At 53.0% G+C, this 27,345-nt stretch overlaps 2 protein-coding genes across 2 annotated transcripts in view; both read right to left on the reverse strand.

Annotated features, from left to right (window-relative positions):
* Positions 1–1,309: 1,309 nt before the first annotated feature.
* Positions 1,310–4,958, reverse strand: LRRC26 (leucine rich repeat containing 26). The gene is made up of 2 exons (XM_074973833.1): positions 4,346–4,958; positions 1,310–1,895 (listed from the first exon to the last, which is right to left on the reverse strand). Exons 1-2 carry the CDS (start codon positions 4,956–4,958, stop codon positions 1,663–1,665), a joined length of 846 nt encoding a protein of 281 aa, XP_074829934.1. The 3' UTR covers positions 1,310–1,662.
* A 2,032-nt stretch (positions 4,959–6,990) lies between these two features.
* Positions 6,991–27,345, reverse strand: part of LOC142000006 (macrophage mannose receptor 1-like) — a 34,626-nt gene continuing 14,271 nt past the window's right edge. The window contains exons 9-15 of the mRNA XM_074973985.1: positions 26,985–27,148; positions 25,090–25,202; positions 22,194–22,318; positions 18,590–18,805; positions 17,755–17,859; positions 8,800–8,889; positions 6,991–7,172 (exon numbers count right to left, since the gene is read on the reverse strand). Coding sequence (XP_074830086.1) covers positions 7,024–7,172; positions 8,800–8,889; positions 17,755–17,859; positions 18,590–18,805; positions 22,194–22,318; positions 25,090–25,202; positions 26,985–27,148 — 962 coding nt within the window. The 3' untranslated portion in view covers positions 6,991–7,023. The remainder of the gene's footprint in view (positions 7,173–8,799; positions 8,890–17,754; positions 17,860–18,589; positions 18,806–22,193; positions 22,319–25,089; positions 25,203–26,984; positions 27,149–27,345) is intronic.

Below are 27,345 nucleotides of genomic sequence, written 5' to 3' on the forward strand. Positions count from 1 at the left end.
TGCATACATGGTGCTGCAGGAAGGGGAGAACAGGCTTCCCTTAAACACTCAGTGTTTTACTGGGAATAGCCCGTGGGGCACATGGGCGGTGGTGGTTTACTGGAAAAGGAAAACATTTCCCACATGTTGGATTCCATTGTGCTGCTGAGTGGCTCTCAGGCCCAACAACCGGACTATTGTCATTCTCCACTGGTGGGCTGGGTAATCCCAACTCTGGGGTTAGCTTTGGCTCTGGGAGCATTACCCGTGTAGGAAGAGCTGAAGCCAGGAGTAATAGATTTGGTGATGCTTCCTTTGTTCCCTCTGGAGCCAGAATGCAGGTCCCAGAATGCAGTGCAGCTCTCTCAACAGCCAATCTCTGCCTGCAGGTCACAGCGAGCACTCATTGTCCAGATCTGAAATCTGCGCTCTGAGCACGGCACAAGGAATAGTTCTGTTCCCTGATTGTTGAGCCTGGTCCCAGTTCAGGTTTCCAGAGCACACACTCACGGTTACAAGTTCAAAATTCACTTGCCACCAATATTCTCTAAAATTTACCATTCCTGTGAGCTCTCCGGTCCGGAGACATGTTTGCTAGAACATCAGTGGGACGTGAATGCAAACAGGAGATGAACATGGCCAGAGCCGGCTATTCTCGACATTCACGTAGGTAGGTGCAGAGCGTTGTTCAGTATTTGCTCAGTTCCAGCTCTCTACTCATGACCCTCATCCTGAACATCTGCTTCCATTCCCTGGGTGGAAAGGTGCACACCTCCGGTTTGATTTGCCCATGCTGTGGTCTGAACACAGGAGGAGCCAGAGCAAACGACTCCTAGTTCTCCAGGGTAGCAGCAGCATGCACACCCTGACCGTTCCCCTGAGCACAGCGGGGCTGCTGCTGAAGAAGCTACCCAACTGCCAGTGCAGCAAGGAGGCACTGTAAAGGCTGAGAACGTTGCAAACCTAAAGGCAATTCTCAGCTCACCCGCCTGCAGCAGATGCCAGGTTCCCTAGCGTGCCATCCCAATCGTGTTAGCCCTGTGAATGGGTGCAGGGACTGCACTCAGTCCCCGGCTGTCACGTTCATATTGGGGGACTGGGCTGGGCAGGCTAGAAGGTTACATCCTTCGGCTAACACTGAAGCCCTGGTAATGGAGGGTCGTCCCTGTTGGTGCCTTTGAGGCAAATTAGGAAGGGGCCTTTCACCTCTGAGGTGCTGGTGTGAACCTAGCCAGGTGGGAGCAGCTCCCATCTGCTGCTGATCAGGGGCAGGTGTGGAAGACGATGGGGGGGGGGTCTCAGCTCAGTCCTATGGGCTCTCACTCCATATCGGAACAATTGGCATCTTGCTGGCAGGCTCTTGGAGACAGCAGAAGGGCTCAGGGATGGAGCCAGTGCTCGCCCGCCAGTGCAGCTGGAGGTTCAGGGAAGTCTTGCTGAAACTTTGGGGATTTCCTCCTTGGTTCATTGCTGCAACTCCAAGGAACATGAGTGGGGCTCATAGTCCCATGGGGGAGAAGGAAAGGCCCCGCAGCAGGAGAAGGTAACACAATTATCTTCCAGTACCCACAGCAATGCTTGCCAGCCCTGGCCCCCAGCATTTGGGACACAGACAGTACCTCATCCCCTTGCTGGCACCCCCAGAGCTAATGCAGCCGCAGTGCTCCCACGCGGGTGGGCTCCTCACCAACAGCAAAGTTCTTTCAGGAGGTAGTTATAGGCCACAGCCAGGGAGCCAAGGAGGAGGCAGATGAGGATGCTGGCCAGGAAGGAGGCCGGGCCGATGAGCAGGAAGAAGGCATAGTCCTGGGGGTGCAGCAAGCTGTCCTGGCAGTGGCTGAAGGACTCATTGCCAATGGCTAGGAGGGGATACTGGTTGAGGTGCTCTGGGAATCTGCACAGGATCAAATTCTCCTCTGCCAGAGAAAGACAATCACAAAAGGTCAGGCCAGGTCATGGTTCCCAACAGCACACATGGGAGGTGGCTTGGGCTCCTGCCTGAGCAGGAGGAGGGCTACAGGCTGTTGCCAACACCGGAAAGGAAGGGCAGCATCAGGGAGGGTGGCTGGGCAGGGCAGCGTTGGGCAGGTGGGCCAGTGCTCAGAGCAGGCCAGCAGCAGTGGGGAAAACCTGCAGGCCGGCTGGGTGTGCTGGTGCTGGGGCGAGGTCATGCAGGACAATCCAGCATTGGGAGGATAGGGGCAGGCTGTGGGCCATGACAGCAGCCCTGGGGTGGGACAGGCCTGCTAAGTAGCCAGGAGCAAGTCCCCTTCTCTCTATCTCTCTCTCTGTGCCTCGGTCTTCTCCTAGTGCAACGGGGCCAGGGGACAAACCGCCTGTGCAGGTGAAATGTGCTGCGCAGGGCTGGGGTTAATTCTGTCAGTCCAACTGAGTGCCTGGGAACATCCCGCCCAGCCAGGATGCAAGCCCAGGGCTCCCGCCTCAACACGAAAGCACCGGGAGTGAGTTAGTGTCCCTGGTGACACACACGAGGAAGTTGCAGGGGCTCAGGGGAGGCTGAACTGGCTCGAAGGCTGAGGAAGTGGGGTGGGGCCTGGGGCAGCCGCTCTCTCAGGGCTGGGGGTACGATGCCCACAGAGCTGCGGGAGAGGGGCCTGGGGCAGCCCCTCTCCCAGGGCTGAAGTTATGATGCCCACACAGGGCCAGTGCTGCCTGTCAGCTGGGAGGGGGCTGTAGGGACAGATGTGCACCTCATGCTCCTGGAGTGCAGGGGGAAGGGTGTCACCATCAGGCGGGGGGGGGGTTCTGCCTGCCGGGGCAGTGCCGCCCACCCACAGGATGGGGCGGAAGAGCTGCGCTCACAGCTGAGGAGCCGGCGGAAGCCACAGGCACGATCTGGTGAACAACATAGGGCCCTGGGGCAACTCCATAAACAGCCCTCCCATCCTCCCAGCCCAGGCTGCACTGGCCCCCAGGTGCTGTGGGCAGCTTCTCCTCTTCTTAATGGCCTGGGTGACAGAGAGAGGGGCCAACCTGAAACTCCCTGAAAGGGTTCAATGCACAGAGGCCTGGCAAAAGGCCTGGAACTGGCTGGCACTCGTTACCCCAGCCAGAGAGCTAAGGCAGGGGCACCTTGCTGCCTGGATGGAGAACCCCAGCCAAGTGCTGCATCTGGCCCCTGCAATCCTGAGGTCACAGGGGCTATGCAGGGTCAAGGGGAGCCACTGTAGGCTGGGAGACATCCAGAGCAGAGCACAGGGCCCAGGGGAGGAAGGGCTGGAGCTCAGGGCAGCTCTGGTGGTGCCCCACAGCTGGAGCCTACCTGGCACCAACACTGCTCCCAGCGAGGGGCTAGCCCCTCACCATTCCCAAACTCCCTCTCCTTAGCTAGGGTTGGTCCTACCCAAAACCAGGGGCCAGAGGGCTCTGCCCATGTGGAGCTCCCTTCTCTCAGCCCCCGTCCTTGACTCCCCTTTTACCCAGGCTCTGCAGCACATGGGCTGACTCCGTGTCGTCTCGCCCAGGCTACGCCAGCAACATCACTGAGCAAGCTGGGGCCGCACAGGGGGTCAGGCCCTTGCCCTCACTCCCTGCTCACTGTGTCCTGCCAGCCCAGCCCTGCTCCCGGGGAGTTGTCACTGCCCCTGCAGAGCAGGGAATTACAGGGGCTGCCCAATACCAGGCCCAAGAGGCTTCGTTGAGAGAGGGGTTGTCGCCATCGCCCCAGCCCAAGGAATTCGTGTGTGACCAGCAGCGTGGTGGAATCATGCAGCTACATGCCCTGCTGCAACCCAAACCCGCCTGCTTCAAGGGGAGGGGACCCCTAGGGAAGCCTCAGGTCCAGGGACCCTGCCTCTGGCCAAGAGGATGGAATAAATCTGCTGCCGTCCATACATGAGATTCCCTCGAGGCTCCCTTCTCCGAGCCTGGCCAGCCCTGGGAGCAAGGGAGTCGAGTGGGACTGGCTGGAAATTGAGAACTCTGCAGCAGAAGGGAAATGAGACTGTGTACAACTGGAGACCCTGAAATAGGCCAGTGGTTGGCCTCTGCCTGACTCGGGCAAGGACTTCAGCCTGGCTCCCCCTCCCAGGTTAAGAGTTCATAGCACACGCTCTCTCTAGCCCAATGACCACTGAATTATTTCTAGAAAAAGTGGAACAACTTCAAACAGGAGAGATTGAGAGAGATCAATTGTATGGCCCAGTGGACAAAGCCCTCCCCTGAGATACGGGAGTGGTGGGGCTGGGCCCGGGCTCTGAGAACCTTCTGTCAGAATCAGTGAAAAGTGGTGGGCTCAATGGAGCCGGATTTTCCGATGAAGAAAAGGTTTCACTGAAAAATTCCTGCCCAGCCCTATGCTTGCTGTTCTGCTCTCCATGCTGCTGCATCACCCATCCATTCTTACCTTGGATTTTGTCCCTGTTGCCCATGATCCAGAGGAAGAGGGGCTGGATTTTACAGGTGCACGCCCATGGGTTGCCCTGCAGGGTCAGGGAGCGCACGGCCGTCAGGTTCAGAAAGACGCTGGCATGCAGAGACCTCAGGGCATTGCTGTGCAGAAAGAGCTCCTGCAAGCAGGGCAGCGCTTTCAGCACCTCTGGGGGCAGCTGGCCAAGCTTGTTGGCCCCCACGTTGAGAACCACTAGGCCTGGGAGAGGCAGGAAGGTCTCAGCCGTGAGCACGGTGAGGTAGTTGTTGCTCAGGTCCAGCTCCCGCAGCGCCCCGAGCCCCGCCAAGGCCTGGCTGTGGATGCTCACCAGGACATTGTTGCGGAGGCTGAGGTTCTGCAGCGCCTGCTGCGAGCGGAAGGAGTGAGCCTTGAGGACGGCAATGTGGTTGTAGCCCAGCCACACGGCCCTGGCATTGGTAGGCAGGTTTTCAGGCACAAAGCGCAAGGCTCGGTACCTGCAGTCCACTTCCCCAGAGGAGCATCTGCAAATGGCAGGGCAGCTCGGGGAGGGGAGTGGGCACAGGAGGAGAAAGGCTAGGAGAGTGGCCGGGCCCCTCCAGCCAGCCATGGTTAGCTGCCAAGGGAAGCACTCAGCTCCCGCTCCCCCAAGTCACCCAGTTCTCCTGGCGCCGTCCGTGCCTGGTCCGGCTCAGCCGCCCGCACAGGTTGGCTCTGCCGAGCCGGGGCAGCTGGCAGTGCAGGAGCCAGGCTGGGGGCAAGTGGTGCCTTGCACGGGTCTCGGACACCCTGCTGCTCTTGCTGGCACTCTCATTCCCCTGTAGAGTGCAGCGTCACCTACGCTCTGCAAACATTAACCCGGCTGCTCAAAGGCCAGCGGCTCTCCCTGGTTGTGGTTTCTTCAGGGCGGAGCTGCACTTTCTTAGCAAATATTTTTACAGAGCAGAGGCTGCTGCCAAGATGCAGAGCCAGGGTCCCCCTCCCCCACCCCACAGGCGACTGCTCCAGGCCAGGTAGTGCAGCAGGCCACACGCCCTTGGGGGACTGGGCAGATACCCTGCACCCAGCCCATGCTCAAGACTTTTACAGGGCTCGGGGCGCACTGCCCACCCCAGCTCCCGCTGCTCTCATCAGTCATTGGGTCCGTTCCCTCAGCCCACTCCTGGATCCTCTCCCCTTGGCAGCTCTGCCCTGCAGAGCTCTGATCCAGGAGCCTGGAGCAGGGCCACTGGATCCCCCACCTCCTGGGCGAGTGCTCTAACCAGCAGGCTGCACAGTCATCCCCCAGCTTGTGCCCTCGCTCACGCTCTCACTTTCTGGCCCAAGTGACTCAGAGAGAGGCTATAAGCCTAAGAATGGCTCTGTAGCCTAGTGGTCAGAGCACGCACCCAGCTCCCGGGAAAGCCAGGATCCAATCCCCCTGCTCCACTGACTGGTTCATTAATTGTCCACAGTGCAACTGCTTCACCAGGAGAGACTGAGGGAGCCCCACACTGCAGTAGGCCAGAGCCCAGTGGCTAGCACACTCCCCGGAGAGGTGGCAGGCCCCTGATCAATTCCCCTCTCCCCATTAGGCAGAGGGGGTCTCCCCATACCCCAGGGGAGTACCCTGCCCACAGAGCTCAAAGCTGTAAGGCCAGTCCACCTGCCTGCCAGATGGGGGCCCCAGCCGAGCGCTCCTCTTCCCTGGTTTGGGACCAGCTGCTCCCTGTTTGCAGAGGAGACACATCAGTGCAAGGGCGCGAGACCTTCACAGATGCAGGTGCCAAGGGGGGTTAGGTACCTGAAGAGTTTCAGCAGGATTTTTGTGCATTGCAGTGGTGCCGAACCCAGACTTAGGTGCCCAATTCCTTTTATGCACTCGGGCCCCTCCTTCTGGGAGCCGCTCACCCAGCCCCACAGCTCTCCAGGCTCCAGCAGGGCCACTGCTCAGTCTCAGGACAGGGCTCTCAGCCCCACCTGGAGAGATGCGGGAGGGGAGGGGAGGAGCTTGGCTCTCAGCAGTGTACGTGTGCCAGCCAAGGACTGGGGCTGCATCCTGAAACTGGCACTTTCTTGGTCTGAAATTCTTTTGATCCTGGCTGAAAAGATTGATTAGCCCCTTGGTGCAGCATCTCCTGCCCCTCACCTCAAGTGCTGAGGTGCCTCTCCCCCTGCTCTGCCCCACACCCTGGCTCCTAGGCCCTTGTGCTCACTGGAGCCGACAGAAGGCTAGGCTGTGACCACTGCATCTGCAACTGGTGCACCTGAGTGAGGCGACGGGCCCCTGCAAGGCTGGTGCATGGACTGGTAACGGTCTCCCCTGGATTGCTCCTAGTCTTTCCCTTTAATGCTCTCACTAGTGAGTCAGGGATGATGCAGAGTCCTGCTAAGAGGCTAGCTATGGATACTGCTTCCCAGGGCCCCGGATCGGCTCAGCTGGGAGTGGGCTCCTAGTTCACACAGCTGAATTCTCCATTGGCTGAAAGTTGCTAGCCCCCCCGTCCCCACTCACAGACCACAGCAAGGGATGTTTGGGAACATTACATTGAGCTCCCTCACCAAGCACGTTTACAACAAAACAGCAGCACAAAACCGAATGGGAAAGCGAATAACGGGGGGAACATTTGAAAGACGAGCACTGGACAGCCGTCACTGTTCTGCCCTTTCCCAGCATTCCCTGAGGCACTGATTGCTCAAGGAAGTGCGCTGTGGTAGATTATTTTAGATGCGTTCATTTGATCATGCTCGTTCTCCGAGGTGAGGTTGAGGGATTGCGACACTTTGTACTGCACCATGGACACCACAGCCAGCTCCTCGGGGTCCAGGATGCCCAAGTTGGAATCTGGAAGGAAAAGAAAGAGCATTTGCTACCTGGAATGATAGGAGCTACTCCCAGATTGGAAGTGCTCCAAACCTCCCTGCAGAACAGAGCAGGTCCAGCAGAGGGACAGCTGGGCTCTAGATGCCTCTTCCAGGGTCCAGGAGAATGCTGCCCCAGACAACAGCCTCCAACAGCTGGAAATCCAAAGGACCCTGTGACACCAGCCAGCTGCCCTGGGAGTTCCAAAGCCATCCTGTGCAGCCCAGAACCTGGCAAACAGGTTCTAGCCAGGGACCGAGTACAGCCTATTCCTACCACCGGCTGCCAATGCCACATGGTCACGGCTGGCATGTCCAGCACCTCAGTTCCAGAGAAGTCCCTGCCCCTGGAGAAGACGTGGGTGTGGCTATGCTGGGGCCGGCTCTGCTGTCCAGATCCCGGGCTAAGAGCAAACTCAGGGTTCTTCCTGCAGGTAGCCCTAGGTCCCACAGCCATCATGGCCGACTTGTGCTGGCTAGCATGGCCAATGCCTGGGGAGAGCTGGTCGCTGCGTGGCCCCGTATGCTCACAGGAACTGCCGGAGACCCAGAATCCAGACCCTGGAGTCAGGAGGCTCAGGATTGGGTGGAAGTCCCTGAAGCACTGGAGACAACAATCTGCGTTGGCAACTGCTCTGATCTCCCCTCCTGGGATGCCCCTCCGGATAGCAAGGGGCTGCTCCTTGGCCGTTACCCATTTGACCATTCCTAAGGGCCACGGGGGACAGACTCTGGCGCAGCATGACACTGAATAACCACGGCTCCCTGTGGCCAAGACCTGCTGCTCCCAGGCTGGGTGGAGCCACATTTGGAAGAAACCCTGAAGCCTCCTGACTTTGACAGACAGGCTGCCATGGACCAATAGCCTTTAAGCAAAGAAGCCGCACAGCTGAAGCAGGTCTCCCTACCTCCCATCCTGTTTGGGGAGGTGGAGCATTTAGCAAATCTGCCAGCCCCTGAGCCATAGAAGAGGGCCCTAGCAACATCTTGGGCTGACTATGACCAGCTAGCTATGTTTGAAAGGTGCTGTGCCCCGTCTACACTAGTATTTAGACTCCATTCATTAAATCACGCTAGCTAACACGTTTCTAATTACCTACTCCTTCCCTTGTCCAGATGTGGCCAGAGTTAGTGTCACCCCCAGACAGCACAGGAGAGGACATGCCATGCACCCCTTGCTTGCCAAGGTCTCACAGACCCACAGGCCGCAACCCTCTACCCCCCGGGACACTGCAGGCTGGCCACCCCCTCCCTGGCTGCTCTCTGGGGCTGCGTCTCCATGGGGGGCATTTGCATCAGGGCTTTTTGCACCAGTTGTCAGGTCAGCCAAAGGCAAAGTGGGAATGCCGTGAACTCTCCAGCTGGGGGGGGGGGGGGAGGGAGAGAGAGAGGGTCCAGAGTGACTCTAGCATCTCAAAGCCTGATGAAGCCAGCAGAAGATTGGGCTGGGAGGCTCTCCATGCTGCAGAAGGCCATTCCCTTGCCCCCTGCCATGCCAGGGCTGGAGGCACAGCCCTGCCCTCTGTGCTAGGAGAAGCTGTGCTACTCAGCCACTGCTCCAACCCAGGGCACAAGAGCACCCAGCTAGGCCATGGGCGATGAGGACTCACCAGAGCAGACGGGCAGGCAGAGAGAGCAGTTGCTCTGGGCTGTTGTGTGGCGACAGTAGTCAATGCAGCTCTGCACAGGGACACCACAAACTGCAAAGAGACACGAGTGGCTGTTATCCTCTCCCCAGAGAGACAACCCCCCCACCAGACCTTGAGTGACGAACGCCCCAGCACCGCCCTGAAACCTCACAGTCAAACTAGATGTGACAGACCGCAAGAGCCAGCCCTCCACAGGGCCTGTTTCCTGTCCAGGTGTGGGGTTTTATCGATTGTGTGTGCACGAGTGTAACTCCAGTCCGGAGTCCTCGCAATCCCCTGGCAGCGTGCAGGGGCATCACCTCCACCTAGGGCGACCAAATAGCAAGTATGAAAAATCGTGACAGATTGGGGGGGGAGGGTAATAGACGCCTATATAAGAAAAAGAAAAAAAAAACCAAAAAACAAATATCAGGACTGTCCCTATAAAAATCAGGACATCTGGTCACCCTACCTCCACCAACAAGGGCACCTATATTGAACGCCCAGGACCTTGGCCCCGCAACAACGAGCTCCTGAGAGAAGTGGCTCCAGGCCATTCCTTTGGCAAACAAGCAGTCGGGTAGCTGAAGAACGACGAGCCCCAGAAGGCAGCGTTCCAGTCCCTGTGGAGGGTTGGGTTTGTCTGCAAGTGATAATCCAGTGCCCTGCTCTGCAGAGCAGAGCGAACAGCTCAGCGTGGGGCGTCGTCCTGGACTCGGCCCAGGCCCTCATGCTTTTACGAGGTGCTAGCCCCAGGGCCCTGTCAGGACACAGGCAGCTCCCGCTTCAGCCTGCTCTCGTCAAGGCTCTGGAACTTGGCTGTGAATATCTTGCCCTGGGAAGAACCGGCATAAAAGGCATCACTTCACCGGGGGGGGGGGGGGGGGGGGGGGCAGGGAGAGAGAGATTTGGGAATCTAATCAAAACGTCACTTCTTCTTAGGCACCTGTGCACACACCCACATGTGTGGGCACAATGTATGCACCCTCAAACACAAATACATGTGCACACTCACTCACACCCACACACGTGCACGCAGTGGGCTCAGCTGGGATCCAACAGGTGACAGTAACCAGAATGGCAATCCTGCAGGGGGAGCGGCAGACAAGTTCCCAGCTTCTGGCTGGTCAATGGCCCGTTGCTGTTGTGTACCCAGCTCTGGCAGCGAGCTCTCTGAGACGCTGAGCATGACACGGGGCTCCGGGCTCCACACCATCCATGCTGGCTGCAGCTCACGATTCAGGGCCGCCGGGCCACGGCACAGGGCAGGACAGCACCACAGGCACAAGGTCTCTGGGGTAGCGCTGCCCCTTCCCTCCCAACACGTCCCCTCCTCCTGTTTACACCAAGGGCAAGGGGGCAGCTGGCACAGGAAGTGTCAGAGCCTCTGCCACCAGCTTTACCCCAGCATGGAGTCCTCTGCCTACCAGAACCCCCTGAATTCTCCAGCTGCCTTGGGGTCACTTTGAGCTGTGTAAGTGACACCGTGGGGCCATAGCAGACTGGAGAACCCAGCACACAGTCTCTGCCCGGAAGAGCTCCCAATCCAGGGAGACGAGTCAGGTGCTCTCAACCCACTTGCCAGGGGGCAGGGAAGCACCATTGTTGGCATCTCAGCAGAAAGGCCAAAGACTGACTGAGCCATTGCACCGTTGTCAGCCTACCAGGACATGGGGGGTGAGTGTAGGGTCTGAGGCACAATGCCAGCTGGTGTGGGGCAAGGGGGACGCTGCTGCTGCCCCCACCCGCACTGGACCTGTCCTGTGAATAAACAGAGTCTAGGCTGCAGGCTCCCAGCTGACACTGGCACTACGTTCGCCACAGGAACCCCCCAGCCAGGCCCTGAGCAGTCACGTGGAAGGAGCACAGCTCTGGGCACCAGCAGGAAGGGGGACTGGCAGCTCCATTGTATCTGAGCTCTGGACACCAGCAGTACAAGACCTTGCCTACAGATCTGTGGGGAATCATGGGATCCATTCCCCCTTAAGGGAGATCCTCCCAATCATTCTACCTGGAAGAGTCCAGGGAGAAAAGTACCTTGACAAACCAATGCCCCACATCCTGCCAGACCTCCTGGAAACACCAAAGGCGCAGAGCAGGAACTGGTTTAATTATCCTGACATGCAAAGGGCTTGATATTATTCTGTCCTAAAGCAAAGCTTGGATTTCAACACTAATCCCCAGCCGGAATGCTCCACGTGACTCCCACAACTCAGCCCAGGCTTGCCCCGGCCATGCACGACACTGGGTCCCACAACACAGCTTAGGTAGGGTTGCCAACTTTGGTTGGATGAATTCCTGGAGGTTTCATCAGATGACGACAGTATGTTTAATTAAAGATTAATCTTTAATTCCTGGAGGGTTGGCAAACCTAAGCTCAGGCCATACACAACACTGGGTCCCACAACACACCCCAGGCCACACAGGACTCAGGGTCCCACAACACAGGCCATGCCTGCCCAGGCCATGCAGAGCACTGGCCCTTGACTATCCCTGTCTAGAGTTGCCATCTCATGATTATATCATAGTCTCATCACATTTGGTGCTTTCCTGAAAGCCCAGCTCCTGGAGTCGTGGGATTAGGTGGAATCTCAGCATCCATTTTTAAAAAAGACTCAGTTTCTAGCCCTTGTGATTGTGGAGAAAAGCCTGAACACCCCCCAAGTCCAGTACAAGAACCCAGCAGGTCTTTTCTTTCAAATCTCTAGATTTGTAAAGCCAATCTCATGATTTTGGGGCCTGACCTAGGATCTTTGAACCCTGGGGCTGGCCATGCCGCCAGTGCTGGGGGAGGAATTCAAGGCACCCTTTGGAAATGGCTGGGAACTCTCCCTGCTCCAACTGGCTCGTCCCACTCGAGGTGCAGCATGGTTAGCTGCTCCAGCGCAGGCTGGGAACTCCCGATTTCTCACCCTTGCTCCATGCTGTGGGAGCAAGTCCCTCAGACTTCTCCCTGCCTCAGCTCCACTGGCATCATATGGGCTAGGGCTACTTGTTCACCTGGCTCATGGGGCACTCCAGAGGCTCAGTCGTTAGTGTGCACAGCACTCAAGGGATTAGTATCCTTCCAGCTGCAGCTAGCTGAAAGGTTGCAGCCTTCCTTGGTGATGCAGACCGACCCCCAAGGCTCCCATGGGCCAGACCGACCCCCGTGTCTTTCCCAGGTTACAATACTGCAATGCACCTTGCAGGAGACTATACACAAGCTTTGGCTAATGCAGAAAGCAGCAGTATGAGCCACTAGTCCTGTGCCCCCTGCGTGGTCCTAGTTCCCACCCACCTCCAGCTGCAGTGCAAGGCATCAGTCTGAGTATGTTACAAGAGAAGGAAGCCACACTCAGCTGGAGGTCTGGGTCAGAGCCATGGGGAGCAGTCTGGATAGCCATGTGAACACACACAGTCTGGAAAGTAGGAAGGCAGCTTGTTTTTGTGGATATGCAGCAATGCAGGGGTCTAAGCAGCCTTCTTGAGCCCTGTCCCCGCCCCTCAGCGCCATTCAGGAGATGGGCGTTCAGGCATAAGCTAAGGTCTCCAACACTGACAACGCCTGAGCCTGCCAGTCTCCTGCAGCCTGTCCTGGCGGCACAAATCAGCTGAAGCCCTTCCTTTTGTCCCCACCCTCGCCGGGGATGGAGCTAGGTTCTCCATGACAGGAGCACACATCCCACCCCCAGCTTTGTGGGGCTTCGCTCATCTTTTTAGACACAGGCAACGGCTGCCCTGCCAGAACAGATGCAAAACCTGCAGCCTTATCTCCACTGCTACAACGATCAACACCCCTGCACAACACACCTTCCAAGACCCATGAATCCTACACATGTGGGGTACCTCATCCACTGCACTAAATGCCCCAACAACAACTACGTGGGTGAAACCAGACAATCACTGCACTCTCGAATGAACTCACAGGAAAATGATAGACAAACACCCTGTCACCTGTGGATGAACACTTTTCACAAAGCGATCTCTCCAAATCTGATCTGTCAGTCCTCATTCTCAGAGGAAACCTGCACAACGCTTTCAAAAGACGAGCCTGGGAGCTTAAATTCATAACTCTGTTAGACACTAAAAGTCATGGACTGAACAGAGACACTGGATTTATGGCTTATTACAACAATCTGTAACCCACTAACCCCTCTTTTTGTCCTATAACTTGAAGAGATGTTAAGGGTCCACTTCACTTTGAATGGTCCCTTAGAATATGAGCTAACTACTTATTCTAAACAATCTGTTCCACCTTGCATTTTGCTGTGATGCTCCGAGTACCTGTCCCAGACCTGAAGAGCTCTGTATGGCTCGAAAGTTTGACCAACAGAAGTTGGTCCAACAAAAGATATTATCTCATGCACCTTGTCTCTGCATTTGATGTCTCTTGTGGAGGTAGCTGGAGCAGGGCTAGGTATGAACTGTTGGTTGCTTTATGTGTCATGTACCCAGAGGCCACAGGGATGGAGACAATATATTTTGACAATATGCAAAACCTGTGAAATGGGCAGTTACCCATTTTCTGATCAGCTACTTGCTAGGGGCAGCATAGTGCGGGGCGCTCAGTGTGGGATCCCACATATATAGAAGCACAGAAGTGTGGGTCTGAAAGGGATCTCAAGATGTCAACGAGTCCAGCCCCCCTGCATCAGGCTGGACCAGTAAACCTAGACCATTCCTGACAGGTGTTTGTCCAACCTGTTCTTAAAAACTTCAGTGATGGAGATTCCACAACCTCCCTTGGAAGCCTATTCCATAGTTTAACTACCTTAATAGCTAGAAAATTTTGCCTAATATCTAACCTAAATCTCTCTTGCTGCAGATTAAAACTAACATGTCATACATTAAATGGATTAAAAACTGGCTAGCTGATAGGTTCCAAAAATGTAACTGTAAAGAGGAAATCTTTTCTGAGGGGGTGTTTCTAGTGGGGTCCCACAGGGATCGGTTCTTGGCTCTACACTATTTAACATTTTTATCAATGATCTAAAAGAAAATCACTGACAAAGTTTGCAAATGACACAAACATTGTGGGGGGGAGCAGTAAATTAAGAGGACAGGTCACTGATTCAGAGCAATCTTGATCACTCAGTAAGTTGGGTGCAAGCTAACAATATGTGTTTTAATACGGCTAAATATAAATGTATTTGTCTAGGAACAAAGAATGCAGGCCATACTGACAGGATGAGGGACTCTAGCAGAGAAATGTGTAACAAACCAATGGCTGGAAGTTGAAGCTAGACAAATTCAGACTGGACATAAGGCCTACTTTTTTTTTTTTTTTTTTTTAAAACAGTGAGAGTAATTAATCATTGCAACACTTTACCAAGGGATGTGGTAGATTCTCCACCACTAACAATTTTTCAGTCAAGACTAGGTGTTTTTCTAAAAGCTCTGCTCTAGGGATTATCTTGGGGCAGGTCTCTGGCCTGCGGGACACAGGAGATCAGACTAGCTATCACAATGGTCCCTTCTGGCCTTGGAATCTATGAATCTAAGCCCATTGCTTCTTGTCCTACCTTCAGCGGACATGAAGAACAATCGATCATAGTCCTCTTTACACCAGCCAACTTAGCTGAAGACTATTGCCAGGTCTCCCCATGTGTTCTTTTCTCAACACTAAACATGCCTAGTTTTTTTTAATCTTTCCTCATAAAGGGTTTAGAAAACCTGACCCATCATTTCTGTTGCTCTCCTCTGGACTCTCTCCATTTTGTCTCCACCTTTCCTAAAGGGCGGCACCCAGAATTGGCCACCGGACTCCAGCTGAGGCCTCACCAGCGCCAAGCAGGTGGGGGGGGGCACTTACTTCCCGAGTCTTAGGGCAGGTCTACACATAAAACGGGGCAGTGCCGCTACACTAATACACCTGTGCCGCTGGAGTGCTCCAGTGAAGACGCTTCTGCCATGGAGCTAGTTAATCCACGCCCAGAGAGGCGGGAGCCCCGTCGACAGGAGAAGCCCTCCCATCGACACAGTGCGGTCTGCAACAGGGGTTAAGTTGGTACAACTGCGTCGCTCAGGCGTGTGGATTTTGAGTGCTGCGTTTATAGGATAGTATTTAAGTTTATAGTGCAGACCTGGCCTTGCATACAACACTCCTGTTAATACACCCCAGAACTAGAGGCCTCTTTTTTGCAGCTGCATCACATTTTTGTTCGATTTGTGACCCAGTATAACCCCCAGAGTGCGACCGCCTAGCCAGTTCCTTCCCATTTTGTAGCTGTGCGCGTGATTTTTCCTTCCCAAGCGTAGTACCTTGCTCTCATCTTCACTGAATGTTGTCTTGTTGAACTCAGACCAATTCTCCAATTTGTCAAGGTTGTTTTGAATTCTAATCCTGTTCTCCAAAGGTCTTGCATCCCCTCCCAGCTTGCTGTCATCTGCAAATTTTATAAGCACACTCTCCAATCTATTATCCAAGTCATTTATGAAAATACTGACTAGTGCCAGAACCAGGCGTAACCCCTGTGGGGCTACTACACACTCCCAGTTTGACAGAAAACCACTGAGTATAATCTTTCAACCAGTTGTGCACCCCCACCTTATAGTAATTTCATCTAGACCACGTTTCCCCTCGTTTGCTTATGAGACCGTCATGTGGGGCTGTGTCAAAAACCTTAATAAAAAATCAAGATATGCCACATCTATGCTTCCTCCCTATCCATTAGGGCAGCATCCCTCTCAAAGAAGAAAATTAGGTTGTTTGGCATGATTTGTTCTTGACAAATCCATGCTGACTATTCCTTATAACCTTGTTATCCTGTAGATGCTTACAAACTGAATGTTTACTGATTTGTTCCAGTATCTTTCCAGGTATTGAAATTAGGCTGACTGGTCTATTATTCCCCAGATCCTCTTTGTTCCCCTTTTTAAAGACACGTGATATGTTTTTCCTTCTCCAGTTCTCTGGGACCTCACTCATCCTCCAGAAGTTCTCAAAGATAATTGCTAGGGGTTCCAAGATTGCTTCACTTAGTTCCTTAAGTACCCTAGGATGAATTTCATCAGGCCTGCCAACTTGAATACATCTAATTTATCTAAATATTCCTTAACCTCTTCTTTCCCTATTTTGGCTTGTGTTCCTTCCCCCTTGTTGTTAATATTAATCTAGTCACCATTAACCTTTTTAGCGAAGACTGAAACAAAATTGGCATTAAATATCTCACCCTTCTTAAGGTTATCAGTTGTTCGCTCTCCTTCCCCACTAAGTAGAGGACCTACACTTTCCTTTGTCTTTCTCTTGCTCCTAATGTATTTAAAGAACCTTTTCTTATGCTTTTATGTCCCTTGCTCAGTGTAATCCATTTTGTGCCTTAGCGTTTTTGATTTTGTCTGATTTATATGCTTATCTTTGAGAAGGCATGGAAGATGGGAGAGATTCCAGAAGACTGGAAAAGGGAAAATATAATGCCCATCTATAAAAAGGGAAATAAGGACAACCCAGGGAATTACAGACCAGTCAGCTTAACTTCTGTACCTGGAAAGATAATGGAGCAAATAATTAAGCAATCAATTTCCAAACATCTAGAAGATAAGGGGATAAGTAACAGTTAGCATGGATTTGTCAAAAACAAATCATGTCAAACCAACCTGATAGCTATCTTTAACAGGGTAACAAGCCTTGTGGATGGGGGACACACGGTAGATGTGGTAATCTTGACTTTAGTAAAGCTTTTGATACGGTCTCACATGACCTTCTCATAAACAAACTATGGAAATGTAACCTAGATGGACCTCCTATAAGGTGGGTGCAAAACTGGTTGGAAAACCGTTCCCAGAGAGTAGTTATCAGTGGTTCACAGTCATGCTGTAAGGGCATAATGAGTGGGATCCCGCAGAGATCAGTTCTGGGTCCAGTTCTATTCAATATCTTCAATGATTTAGATAATGGCATAAAGAGTACACTTAAAGTTTGTGGATGATATCAAGCTGGGAGGGGTTGCAAGTGCTTTGGAGGATAGGATTAAAATTCAAAATGATCTGGGCAAACTAGAGAAATGATCTGAAGTGAATAGGATGAAATTCAATAAGGACCAATGCAAAGTACTCCATTTAGGAAGGAACAATCAGTTGTACACATACGAAGTGGGAAATGACTGCCTAGGAAGGAGTACTGCGGAAAGGGATCTGGGGGTCATAGTGGACCACAAGCTAAATATGAGTCAACAGTGTAACGCTGTTGCAAAAAAAAGGGTGGGGGGGGGGACATCATTCTGGAATGTATTAGCAGGAGTGATGTAAGCAAGAAGTAATTCTTCCACTCTACTCTGATTAGGCCTCAACTGGAGTATTGTGTCCAGTTCTGGGCACCACATTTCAGGAAAGATATGGACAAATTGGAGAGAGTCCAGAGAGGAACAACAAAAATGATTAAAGGTCTAGAAAACATGACCTATGAGGGAAGATTGAAAAAATTGGGTTTGTTTAGTCTGGAGAAGAGAAGACAGAGGGGACAAGATAACAGTTTTCAAGTACGTAAAAGGTTGTTACAAGGAGGAGGAAGAAAAATTGGTTCTCTTACCCTCTAGGGTAGGACAATCAGCAACGGGCTTAAATTGCAGCAATGGCGGTTTAGATTGGACATTAGAAAAAACTTCCTGTCAGGCTGGTTAAGCACTGGAATAAATTGCCCAGGGAGGTTGTGGAATCTCCATCATTGGAGATTTTTAACAGCAGGTTGGACAAACACCTGTCAGGGATGGTCTAGATAATTAGTCCCACCACGAGTGTAGGGGACTGGACTAGATGACCTCTTGAGGTCCCTTCCAGTTCTATGATTCTATGCTTGTGCTATTCTTTTGTAATCCTCTTTAGCAATTCATCCGTTTCCACTTTTTGTAGGATTCCCAATTAACATCCCCTATGGAATGACATGCCCGAGGCTCCTGCCACAGCCAGCCCCTTTTCTCACCTCACCAGACCAGGCAGCAGACGGGCCAGGGCTCTCACCTTGGGTTGCCGACACCCGGACTCTGCCACTGCAGTCACACGCAGGTCGCTGCTGCGGGGCAGTGTATCTATGACAGCGCAGGCCGCTGAACCCCTCAGCACATACTACAACCAAAGAGGAGAGGATGCTCAGCAGACCGCACCAGGCCATAGGCTGAGCAAACAGATCTAGCCCTTGGCACCCACCCAGCCCTCTGCTCCCAGGTCTGACAGCCTTCACAGAGCAGAGCAAGTGTTGCACAAATGGGCTAACAGACTCATCCTGCACTGGCACCGGGACAAAGGACATGCTGGTCCTGACTTGCACCCCTGTCGCAGTAGCCCCTTGGGGCTGTGTAGAGGTACAGAATCAACAGGGCATAGGACCTCCTCAGCCATGCCTCCTTCTTCTCCCTCCCCCCAATACCCAGCTCCCAGCCTGTCTCTGCCCTGCCCCCAGCCTGCTGGAGCACGCCCTGTGCCAGAGGCTGGGATACAGGCAATGCAGATGCCCGCCTGCACCAGGGTTATTCCCAGTTTGTGTGCCCTGCAGCCCAACAGTGAATCTAGGGCTGGGGGGAAACTGAGGCACTGATTGATGGGCTTGACTGACCCAAGTCACAGAGCAGATCAGTGGCAGAGCTAAAACTAGAACCCAGGTCTGCCGAGTCCCCAGGCCTGATCCTCTACCATCCTGCACCAACACCCAGGCACTCCCCTTGCATGGGTGTCAATCACTTGGCAAAGGAGCCAGGCAGGGTAGGATCAGGCCCGCAATGCCTTGCTCTCAGCACAAGGCCATGCTATCTCTGCAGATATGAGGATGGGAGGCATTTGAGCGGGGATCTGCCCTTACTGGTCCATATGTAGAGTGTGGAATTGGGTCGGGAGATGATGCCAGCCATGGAGCCGATCAGGTAGAAGCCTGTCCCAGCCTGCAGAACGGCTGCGCACACGCTCCTCTCGCGGAGGCACTCCTGCTTGGCCTTCTCCAGGCTCTCGGCAGAGGGGTGTAGGAATGCTGGGTCTCCCACCACGCCCCGGCCAGGCTGCTTCACAAACCACTCGGTAGCTGGGGGAAGCAGGAGGTGAAAAACAATTTATCTGGGTCTCTCGTGAAACACTTGTGCTGTCAGATACCCAGCTGCGAGCCACAGCCTCGCTTCCACTCAGCACAGCCAGCGAAGGCCCTGCACTAACCCCTTGCAGCCCCAGCGTGATGGTGCTGCTGGAGGTGATGGTCCTGCTGCAGGTACGGCAGTGCACATGGCAATGACCAGGAACAGAAACCCGCAGCCACCCAGGAGTTCAGAGTTGTCGGTGTGTCCCCAGCAAGCCACAGCCAGCCTCAAACCCCAGCCACAACTAAAGCCAAAAGGGGTGGCAGGGAACGGGCAGTGCAGGAGGATGCTCTGGGGCAGGAGGAAGTGCAAGCGGCTGTGAGGGAGGTAGAACAGGGACAGGATTGGGCGCAGTGCTGTCCCACTTTCTGATTGGGACACACGGCTGGAGCCTGTGCGGCGGCGTGAAGGAAGCTGAGGAGAAAGTAATGGCTTTCAAAGCGGGGCAGGGGGAGCACGAATGCACCCAGGGGGGCAGTGATGGGAATGGGGGGGGCACACAGCAGCACAGCTATGTTGGAAATCTGTTCTCCCACCCAGACTGTGCTAGGGCTCTCAGCTTCCCCCAAGGCCCAGCAGGAACAGGGGCTTCTCATTCTGCCAGGGATGGGACATTCTGGAGCAGAATGTGATCCTCCTTCCAAATCCAGCACATTTTAAAATTCCATTTTTATTTGAATTCCTCCTGCTGCTGCCCCTCATTGTGCTCCTCTCCCCCAGCCAGGTTGATAAAAGCAGCGCTGTGCGTTGCTTGGGAACAGGAGAACAAGGACATCTGTTTGGAAGGCGAGGAGGATACTCCGTGCCACGAGAATTAAGATCTAGTCTGTGTACACCTTGCTATTGCTACAGGCACAAAGGAAGGGGTTAAGACTACGTGCCAAATTGTTGTTACTTGGCTTGAAGAGTTTAATTCCTTGCAAAATTACAAGTAATTAAAGATCAAAGGCAAGATACTTTCTGTGACTGCCATGGTGCTAGGGGTTATTTTCAGCTCAAATTAATAATAAAAGGATGATTTGCCTGTGGTTATAAGGAAGAGGCTTCTAAAGATGATGTAATTACAAACTAATTACCATAAACTAGGCCCTCCCAATCTTAGGAACCTGCTTTTAAACTCTGCAGGTTCCCTCCCAGGCATCCCAAACCCCCTTGGCTTAGTAGTGCTCCTGGACAAGTGGGTTGTGTGTGGGGGTAGAGGGGAAGGATCTGGAGGGCAGCGCTCACTGGGGAGCGCCTCCAGAAGAGGCTGCTAAGGGGCTGGAGGAGGCAGCAGTTCTGGCAAGCTCCTAAACTCTGCAGAAATAGAGATGTTTCAGAGTAGCAGCCATGTTAGTCTGTATCCGCAAAAAGAAAAGGAGTACTTTTCCTGGGCAAGTGATGCTGCTTTTCCACAATAGCGTTGGAGCGCTGCCCCCAAATAACCCCTAGAGCAGAGCTTTCAGAAAAACATCCAGCCTTGATTTAAAAATGCTCAGTGATGAAAAATTCACCAAGCTTTCCTGGGAAATTCTCCTGGGAATGTACGTCAGGAATGTAGGCAACACACGCTCACAGTGTGGACCTTTGTCCCCATCTAGTGGCTAAACCACATATAGCTATGCGGGAAGGTCAGACTAGCTGATCACAGTGGTGGTAGTTTCTGGCACTGGAATCTGTGATGCTGAACAAAACGCTTCATCCGAAGGCCCGACCTCCTCCTTTAAAGTGACCGTTCACAATTTGGCCACTAAATGACCCACAGATTAAAAAATCACTACTCAAGCAAAAAAACCGAGGAGTCCTTGTGGCACCTTAGAGACTAAAATTTATTTGGGAATAAGCGTTCGTGGGCTAAAACCCACTTCATTGGATACATGCAGTGGAAAATACAGTAGGCAGTTATATGTACAATGTTATAATTTTTGATGTCTGATTTATGTCTATTTATTCTTTTGTGTAGAGATTGTCCGGTTTGGCCAATGTACATGGATGACAGAGGGGCATTGTTGGCACATATCACATTGGTAGATGTGCAGGTGAACAAGCCTCTTATGGTGTGGCTGATGCGATTAGGTCCTGTGATGATGTCCCTTGAATAGATATGTGGACAGAGTTGGTAACGGGCTTTGTTGCAAATCAGACATCCAGAACTATAACATTCAAAAACCAGTCAGAGAACACTTCAACCTCCTTGGTCACTCAATTTCAGACCTAAAAGTCGCAATTCTCCAACAAAAAAAAACTTCAAAACCAGACTCCATCAAGAAACTGCAGAATTGGAATTAATTTGCAAACTGGACACCATTAAATTAGGCTTGAATAAAGACTGGGAGTGGATGGGTCATTACACAAAGTAAAACTATTTCCCCGTGTTTATTTTTGCCCCCCCTACTGTCCCTCACACGTTCTTGTCAACTGCTGGAAATGGCCCACCTTGATTATCACTACAAAAAGGTTTTCCCCCCCCCCCCCCCTCTTGCTGGTAATAGCTCACCTTACCTGATCACGCTCATTACAGCGTGTATGGTAACACCCATTGTTTCATGTTCTCTATGTTTATAAAGTCTCCCCACTGTATTTTCCACTGCATGCATCCAATGATGAAGTGAGCTGTAGCTCACGAAAGCTTATGCTCAAATAAATTTGTTCGTCTCTAAGGTGCTACAAGTACTCCTTTTCTTTTTGCAGAAATAGAGAGTTGCACTCCTGGAGAGCTCGGAAATTTCACTTGAGCCAGCCCCCTATGAGCTGACAGAGCCCGGCCCCCAGAGGCAGGTCAAGGCACAGAGGAGCTTTATACAAAGAGTGAGAGAAGACATGTCACAAAAGAAGGACCTCCCTGAATCAAGGAGATTCAAAGCAGCCCCACATTACTCCTCTGGCTACTGACCAGACAGGACCTTGGTGAGCAATGGCTGGGGCCAGGGGTGACACTGCACTTCCACTGGAGAGGCCATCGCAAGCTGGGAAGCCAGCAAGCATCTCTCTGCAGTTCTGTCAGGCTGGGAGGGACTAAAGCCAGGGCTGTTAGCTGGCCCCAGAGGGAAATGAGCTGGGAGGTCCCGGTCTGCCCTGTTCTCTGTCCAGCCCTACAACAGATGCTGCTTTGCCCACTTATTGGCAGTGATAATGGCAGGGCCAAGGACCAACTAGGCCACAAAGAACAGGTTACTCTGTCAGCCTCCTCCCATGGCAGAGGAGGTGTGTAGGGCAGCTCCCACTGTCAGAGCCCAGGCTGCACCTGCTCTGGGGTTAAATAAAGGACTCAGTCCCCAGGGATGTCAATGCAGCCTATCCTGCTCCTGGGAAAGTCAGTGTGGGGCTCAGGCTCTGGGCTGGCACTGGCTAGTCCCTTACCCTCGCTGCACTTGCAGATGAATGGCTTTCTCTCCTCACAGCTGGCATCTGTTAGAAGTCCACTTGCTGTATCCAGCCACACACAATCCTTCAGGCCGCCATCCGCCAGGTCGTCTCGTAAGTGCCTTCCCCAAAACATAAATGAACAGCAGGGCTGTTACTGTGTAGCAAGCAGTGGCCAGCCCCAGCACTCGGCTTAGCCCTTGTTTGCTTGTCATGCCCCCTATGCCCAGCTGCTCACCACCCCTTCCTTTCAGCAGCCTCATTCCCCTAGCCTGCCTGGAGGTGCTTCTCTTTGGGTAGGAAGGTGGGAACTCCCAGGAGGCCCTGGCACAGACCTACCCTTACAGAGAGAAGTTGGGTTATGCTGTGTCTGATGCTCCCTCCAGCACAGCTGAAAGCAGTGGCAAAACACACATCTCTGCAACTGGAAGGAGCAGCTGAGGAACCAGGCAGCACCCTGCTCTCCCCACTAGAGAGGCATGCAGCCTGCTGTGCTAGAGCAGCTTGCTTGAGTACAGGTTTCAGAGTAGCAGCCGTCTTAGTCTGTGTCAGCAACAAGAACGAGGAGTCCTTGTGGCACCTTAGAGACGAACAAATTTATTTGAGCATAAGCTTTCGTGGGCTTTAGCCCACTTCATCAGATGCACGCAGTGGAAAATACAGTAGAAAGATTATATATACACACAGAGAACATGAAAAAATGGGTGTTGCCATACACACTGTAATAAGACCAATTAATTAAGGTGCACTATTATCAGTGAGAAAAAAAAACACACCTTTTGTAGTGATAATCAAGGTGGGCCATTTCCAGCAGTTGACAAGAACGTGTGAGGGACAGTAGGGGGGGCAAAAATAAACACGGGGAAATAGTTTTACTTTGTGTAATGACCCATCCACTCCCAGTCTTTATTCAAGCCTAATTTAATGGTGTCCAGTTTGCAAATTAATTCCAATTCTGCAGTTTCTTGATGGAGTCTGGTTTTGAAGTTTTTTTTGTTGGAGAATTGCGACTTTTAGGTCTGAAATTGAGTGACCAAGGAGGTTGAAGTGTTCTCCAACTGGTTTTTGAATGTTATAGTTCTGGATGTCTGATTTGCAACAAAGCCCGTTACCAACTCTGTCCACATATCTATTCAAGGGACATCATCACAGGACCTAATCACATCAGCCACACCATAAGAGGCTTGTTCACCTGCACATCTACCAATGTGATATGTGCCAACAATGCCCCTCTGCCATCCATGTACATTGGCCAAACCGGACAATCTCTACACAAAAGAATAAATGGACATAAATCAGACATCAAACATTGTACATATAACTGCCTACTGTATTTTCCACTGCATGTATCCGATGAAGTGGGTTTTAGCCCACGAACGCTTATTCCCAGATAAATTTGTTAGTCTCTAAGGTGCCACAAGGACTCCTCGGTTTTTTTGCTTGAGTAGTGATTTTTTAATCTGTGGGTCATTTAGTGGCCAAATTGTGAACGGTCACTTTAAAGGAGGAGGTCGGGCCTTCGGATGAAGCGTTCTGTTCAGCATCACAGATTCCAGTGCCAGAAACTACCACCACTGTGATCAGCTAGTCTGACCTTCCTGCATAGCATGGGCTGGAGCGCTGCCCCCAAATAACCCCTAGAGCAGAGCTTTCAGAAAAACATCCAGCCTTGATTTAAAAATGCTCAGTGATGAAAAAATCCACCAAGCTTTCCTGGGAAATTCTCCTGGGAATGTACGTCAAGAACGTATGCAACACGTGCTCACAGTGTGGATCTTTGTCCCCATCTAGTGGCTAGACCACATATAGCGATTTAGGACTCTGCCACTGCTCTGAGCTACCAGGAACAGCCCTTTTGTTCAAGTGGCAGAAACTGGTGCTTTTAGGTCTAGAGACCTCAGGTTCATTTCCTGCAGGTGTCCCAAACAGGGCTACACTGCCTCAAACCCCCAGACCACTCAGCTCCCAGAGCCAGGCACAGAACACAGGAATCCTGACACCCAATGTTTTAGTGCGAGCTCACAAATAGCTGCTCCCTGAAGGGGATAATTGCAGGCCTCTCCCCACGGTTTCACCTATAGCTACAGTGGGTGGAGATCTGGGCTGTGTATCTGGAGGTTCTATGTTCAGACTTGGCTAATGGCCTGGGTGGGGCAAGACCACTGCTTGTGGGTGAAGAGAGCAGAAGACTTGACTTGTGTGAGCGCCACAAAGGTCAGATTGATTGAACTGACGTCTCTATCCAGAACACAACTTCGCTCTCCACAGTGGCACATCAGCACTGTAGGGGGCTGGCTGCCTCAGGGTGGTGCTAATGAGCTACAGAGCCTTCCACCTGTAGGGCGGGGGGGTGTGAATCCAGCCCTGATCACAAAGATGAACAGCTCTTCCCACCCAGTGGGCATTTGGTGGCCCCTCGCTGGGATGTTTTTACTGGGTCTCAGTCCCAGTTCCCATTTCACTAGCACAGCAATAGCTTAGCAGCAGTTCCCAAAGGAGGGGAGACTTCTCTGGATAATGAGGACGTGCCCAACCATCAGATGGGATAACATTCAGAGAAAGAAACCCCCATGCTCAGTCTCTAAGGTGCCACAAGTACTCCTTCCCCATGCTTCAGTGCAAGAGCCAGACTCCACTGCTAGGATTTAGGAAGAAACTCTTCTTATGGGAGGTTTACTCCCGAATTGCCTAGTGCGAGGTTTCAAACACCTTCCCTGTAGGAAGTGTCTTGTCCTGGCCACTGTCAGAAGCACACTGGACTAAATGGACTGACATCTGATCCAGCCTGCTGATTCCTGTGTGCCTCTGCCTGGCCAAGACTCGTACAGGCCCTGCCATAACAGCTTTCACATAATGTCCATGTCAACAAGTATCAGGAAAGCCAAGTGCTCACTCTGCGAGCTGCCTGGTGATGGGATCGCCTGTAGTCCACTGAAATACGGATTCATCCGTCTGATCATTCAGGCCTGTCCAGAAGACACCCCTGAAGTTTGAACATATCCAGTCCTGGAAGGAAACAGGACAGTCTCAGGACTGGGGGGCAGGACATTCTCTTACACTCCTGTGTAGGGTGACCAGATGTCCTATTTTTAAAGGGACAGTCCTGTATTTAAGCCCTCCTGCAAGTGTCCTGACTTTCTTTAAAACACGCAAATTGTTCCGTATTTTTTGTCTCCCCCAATCAGTACTGGTGGGTCCTGCTGCTGGACTGATCCCTGCTGGCAAGATGCCCACCCACCTACAGGTGCTGACGATGGAGGTGGGTGTGCAAGACTGGTTGTGGGGTGAAGATCAGCATGTGGGGCAGGCCACTCCCCCTGCTGGTCTGTCAGTTTAGCCCGCACTGCGTGCTGGCTATCGGCCACCACGCCCCCGCCCCACATCCAGTTTCCGGCCAGCACTGACTGCGTGCTGTGGTGACTGCGGACAGGCACCAGCTGGTTAAGTGTCACCTCTTCTGCCCACCCATCTGCCCCCCGCCCCCCCAGGGGCACATTCTGCTCCCAGTGCTGTGCATAGAACCAGCCCCTGGTCGGAGTGCTCAGCTCACCAGCAGCCTGGCCGGCAGGTTCCTTCCTCCCCCCACTTACTCCAGCTGGGCCGGTGCCCCCGGAAAGCCCAAAACCCTCCAGCCCAGGGGACTGGCCAGGAGGAGCCGAGCCCTCCACATACCAAGGCTTAACCCCTTCCTGCCCACACTGTAGCTGGGGGACAGGAGGTGGCTGGGTTAGGTTAGTGGCCAGCAGCATCCCAGGGGTATTAGCTGCCTTTCGACACTGTGCAGGTAGGAAGGGACAAGCTTTTTTCAGCCACCAGGGAAGGGAAGGGATGAGCTCTGCAAAGACACAGGCCAGGTCACCCCTTCTCCTCCCACTTTCCCCGCAGCTGAAAGCAACTCCTGTCCCTTCCCTCCCACACAGTGACGAAAGGCTGCTGCTGGCCACATTCTGGTGTGAACCCTGACAGAAATCTGGGGGGGGACCCTGTGTGCCCCCACCCACGTTGCCTTGGGAAGACAGTGCCAGGTACTAAGAGAGGTGGGTCTGTCCCAGGGCCCAGCCAGGCATGGAGGCAGAGAATGCCAGGCAGGGAGGGTCAGGTTGGTCGGTAACCCACTTGTGTGAGAGGTGTACAGGAGAGTGAGTGTCCCCTCTCCCCATGTGAGCCCTAAAGCCTTAAAGATAAGAAGATAAATAAAAGAATCCAACTATGCAGGGTTTCTTTTTAAACGGGCTCAATCAACTTGATGTTAATTTGAATGTTTGTACTGCATAGTTCTGATTGGTTGCCATTGAACTCATGTGAATACCAGTAATTTTACCACATGTCCCGTATTCAGCATAGGGAAACATGGTCACCCAACTCCTGCCAGCATTTTCAAACAGTTGGGCCTTGAGGTCCTAAACTGATTAGCAGCAACGCTGAACCCCTGCAGCTCAGTGGCAAGCTCAGCATCTCTGCATTTGGATGCCTGATGTTAGGCAGCCCAGTGTGAAGACAGGGACCTGTGTGAGAGACGGGGGCCTTGTTTCCTACACAGTTAAAATCAACCAATTCCGCCCCCTTCCTGTTCTTCAGACCCTGGTCTATGTCCTCTGGCTCATCTTGGTTCCAGTGTTAGGACTCTGCCTGCTCAGGGAGCTGGGTTCGACGGCCCCCAGCTTAGAGTCCTGTTCCAGCAGCAGGGCCGGGAGCCCTGCCCCACCTCATCTCCTCTTGGAGGCCTGAGGTGCGTGCTAGTCCAGTGGGTCTCTGGTGCTCTGCTGGGTTGGGCTCTCTGGTTCTCACCTTCTCCTGGCGCGAGGTCAGATACAGCAACTCGGTCTGTCTGAACTGCCGACACGCTTGCAGCCCCTCCTGCCAGGTGCTGCTGGCCAAGGACAAGTCCCAGTAGTAGCAGCTACCATTCCAGTGTCTCCAGCCAGGCCCCGTGGGACAGCGGCTCCAGGGAACTGCCATGGAGAGAAAACCTTGTCTCAGAAACAAGGGCTCAGGATCATCTCCGTGAGAGAGAGAGAGTCACTTGTGGAATAGCAGCGAGTGTCCAAGCAGGCACAGCACTCAGCAGCAGGGGTGGGGTGGGCAGGAACTGATCAGGAAGAACCACAGAAGCCCCCACTCAGTCCAAACCCAAGAACATGACCCATCT

This window comes from Natator depressus, chromosome 16 (genome assembly GCF_965152275.1).
Source record: "Natator depressus isolate rNatDep1 chromosome 16, rNatDep2.hap1, whole genome shotgun sequence".
Lineage (NCBI taxonomy): Eukaryota > Metazoa > Chordata > Testudines > Cheloniidae > Natator > Natator depressus.

Excerpts from the sequence above, each read along its gene's own strand:
- LRRC26 (XM_074973833.1), bottom strand. The coding sequence starts at position 4,958 with ATGGCTGGCTGGAGGGGCCCGGCCACTCTCCTAGCCTTTCTCCTCCTG. Across the intron at positions 1,896-4,345 it reads CAACAGGGACAAAATCCAAG|AGGAGAATTTGATCCTGTGC; the intron begins GTAAGAATGGAT and ends TTTCTCTGGCAG.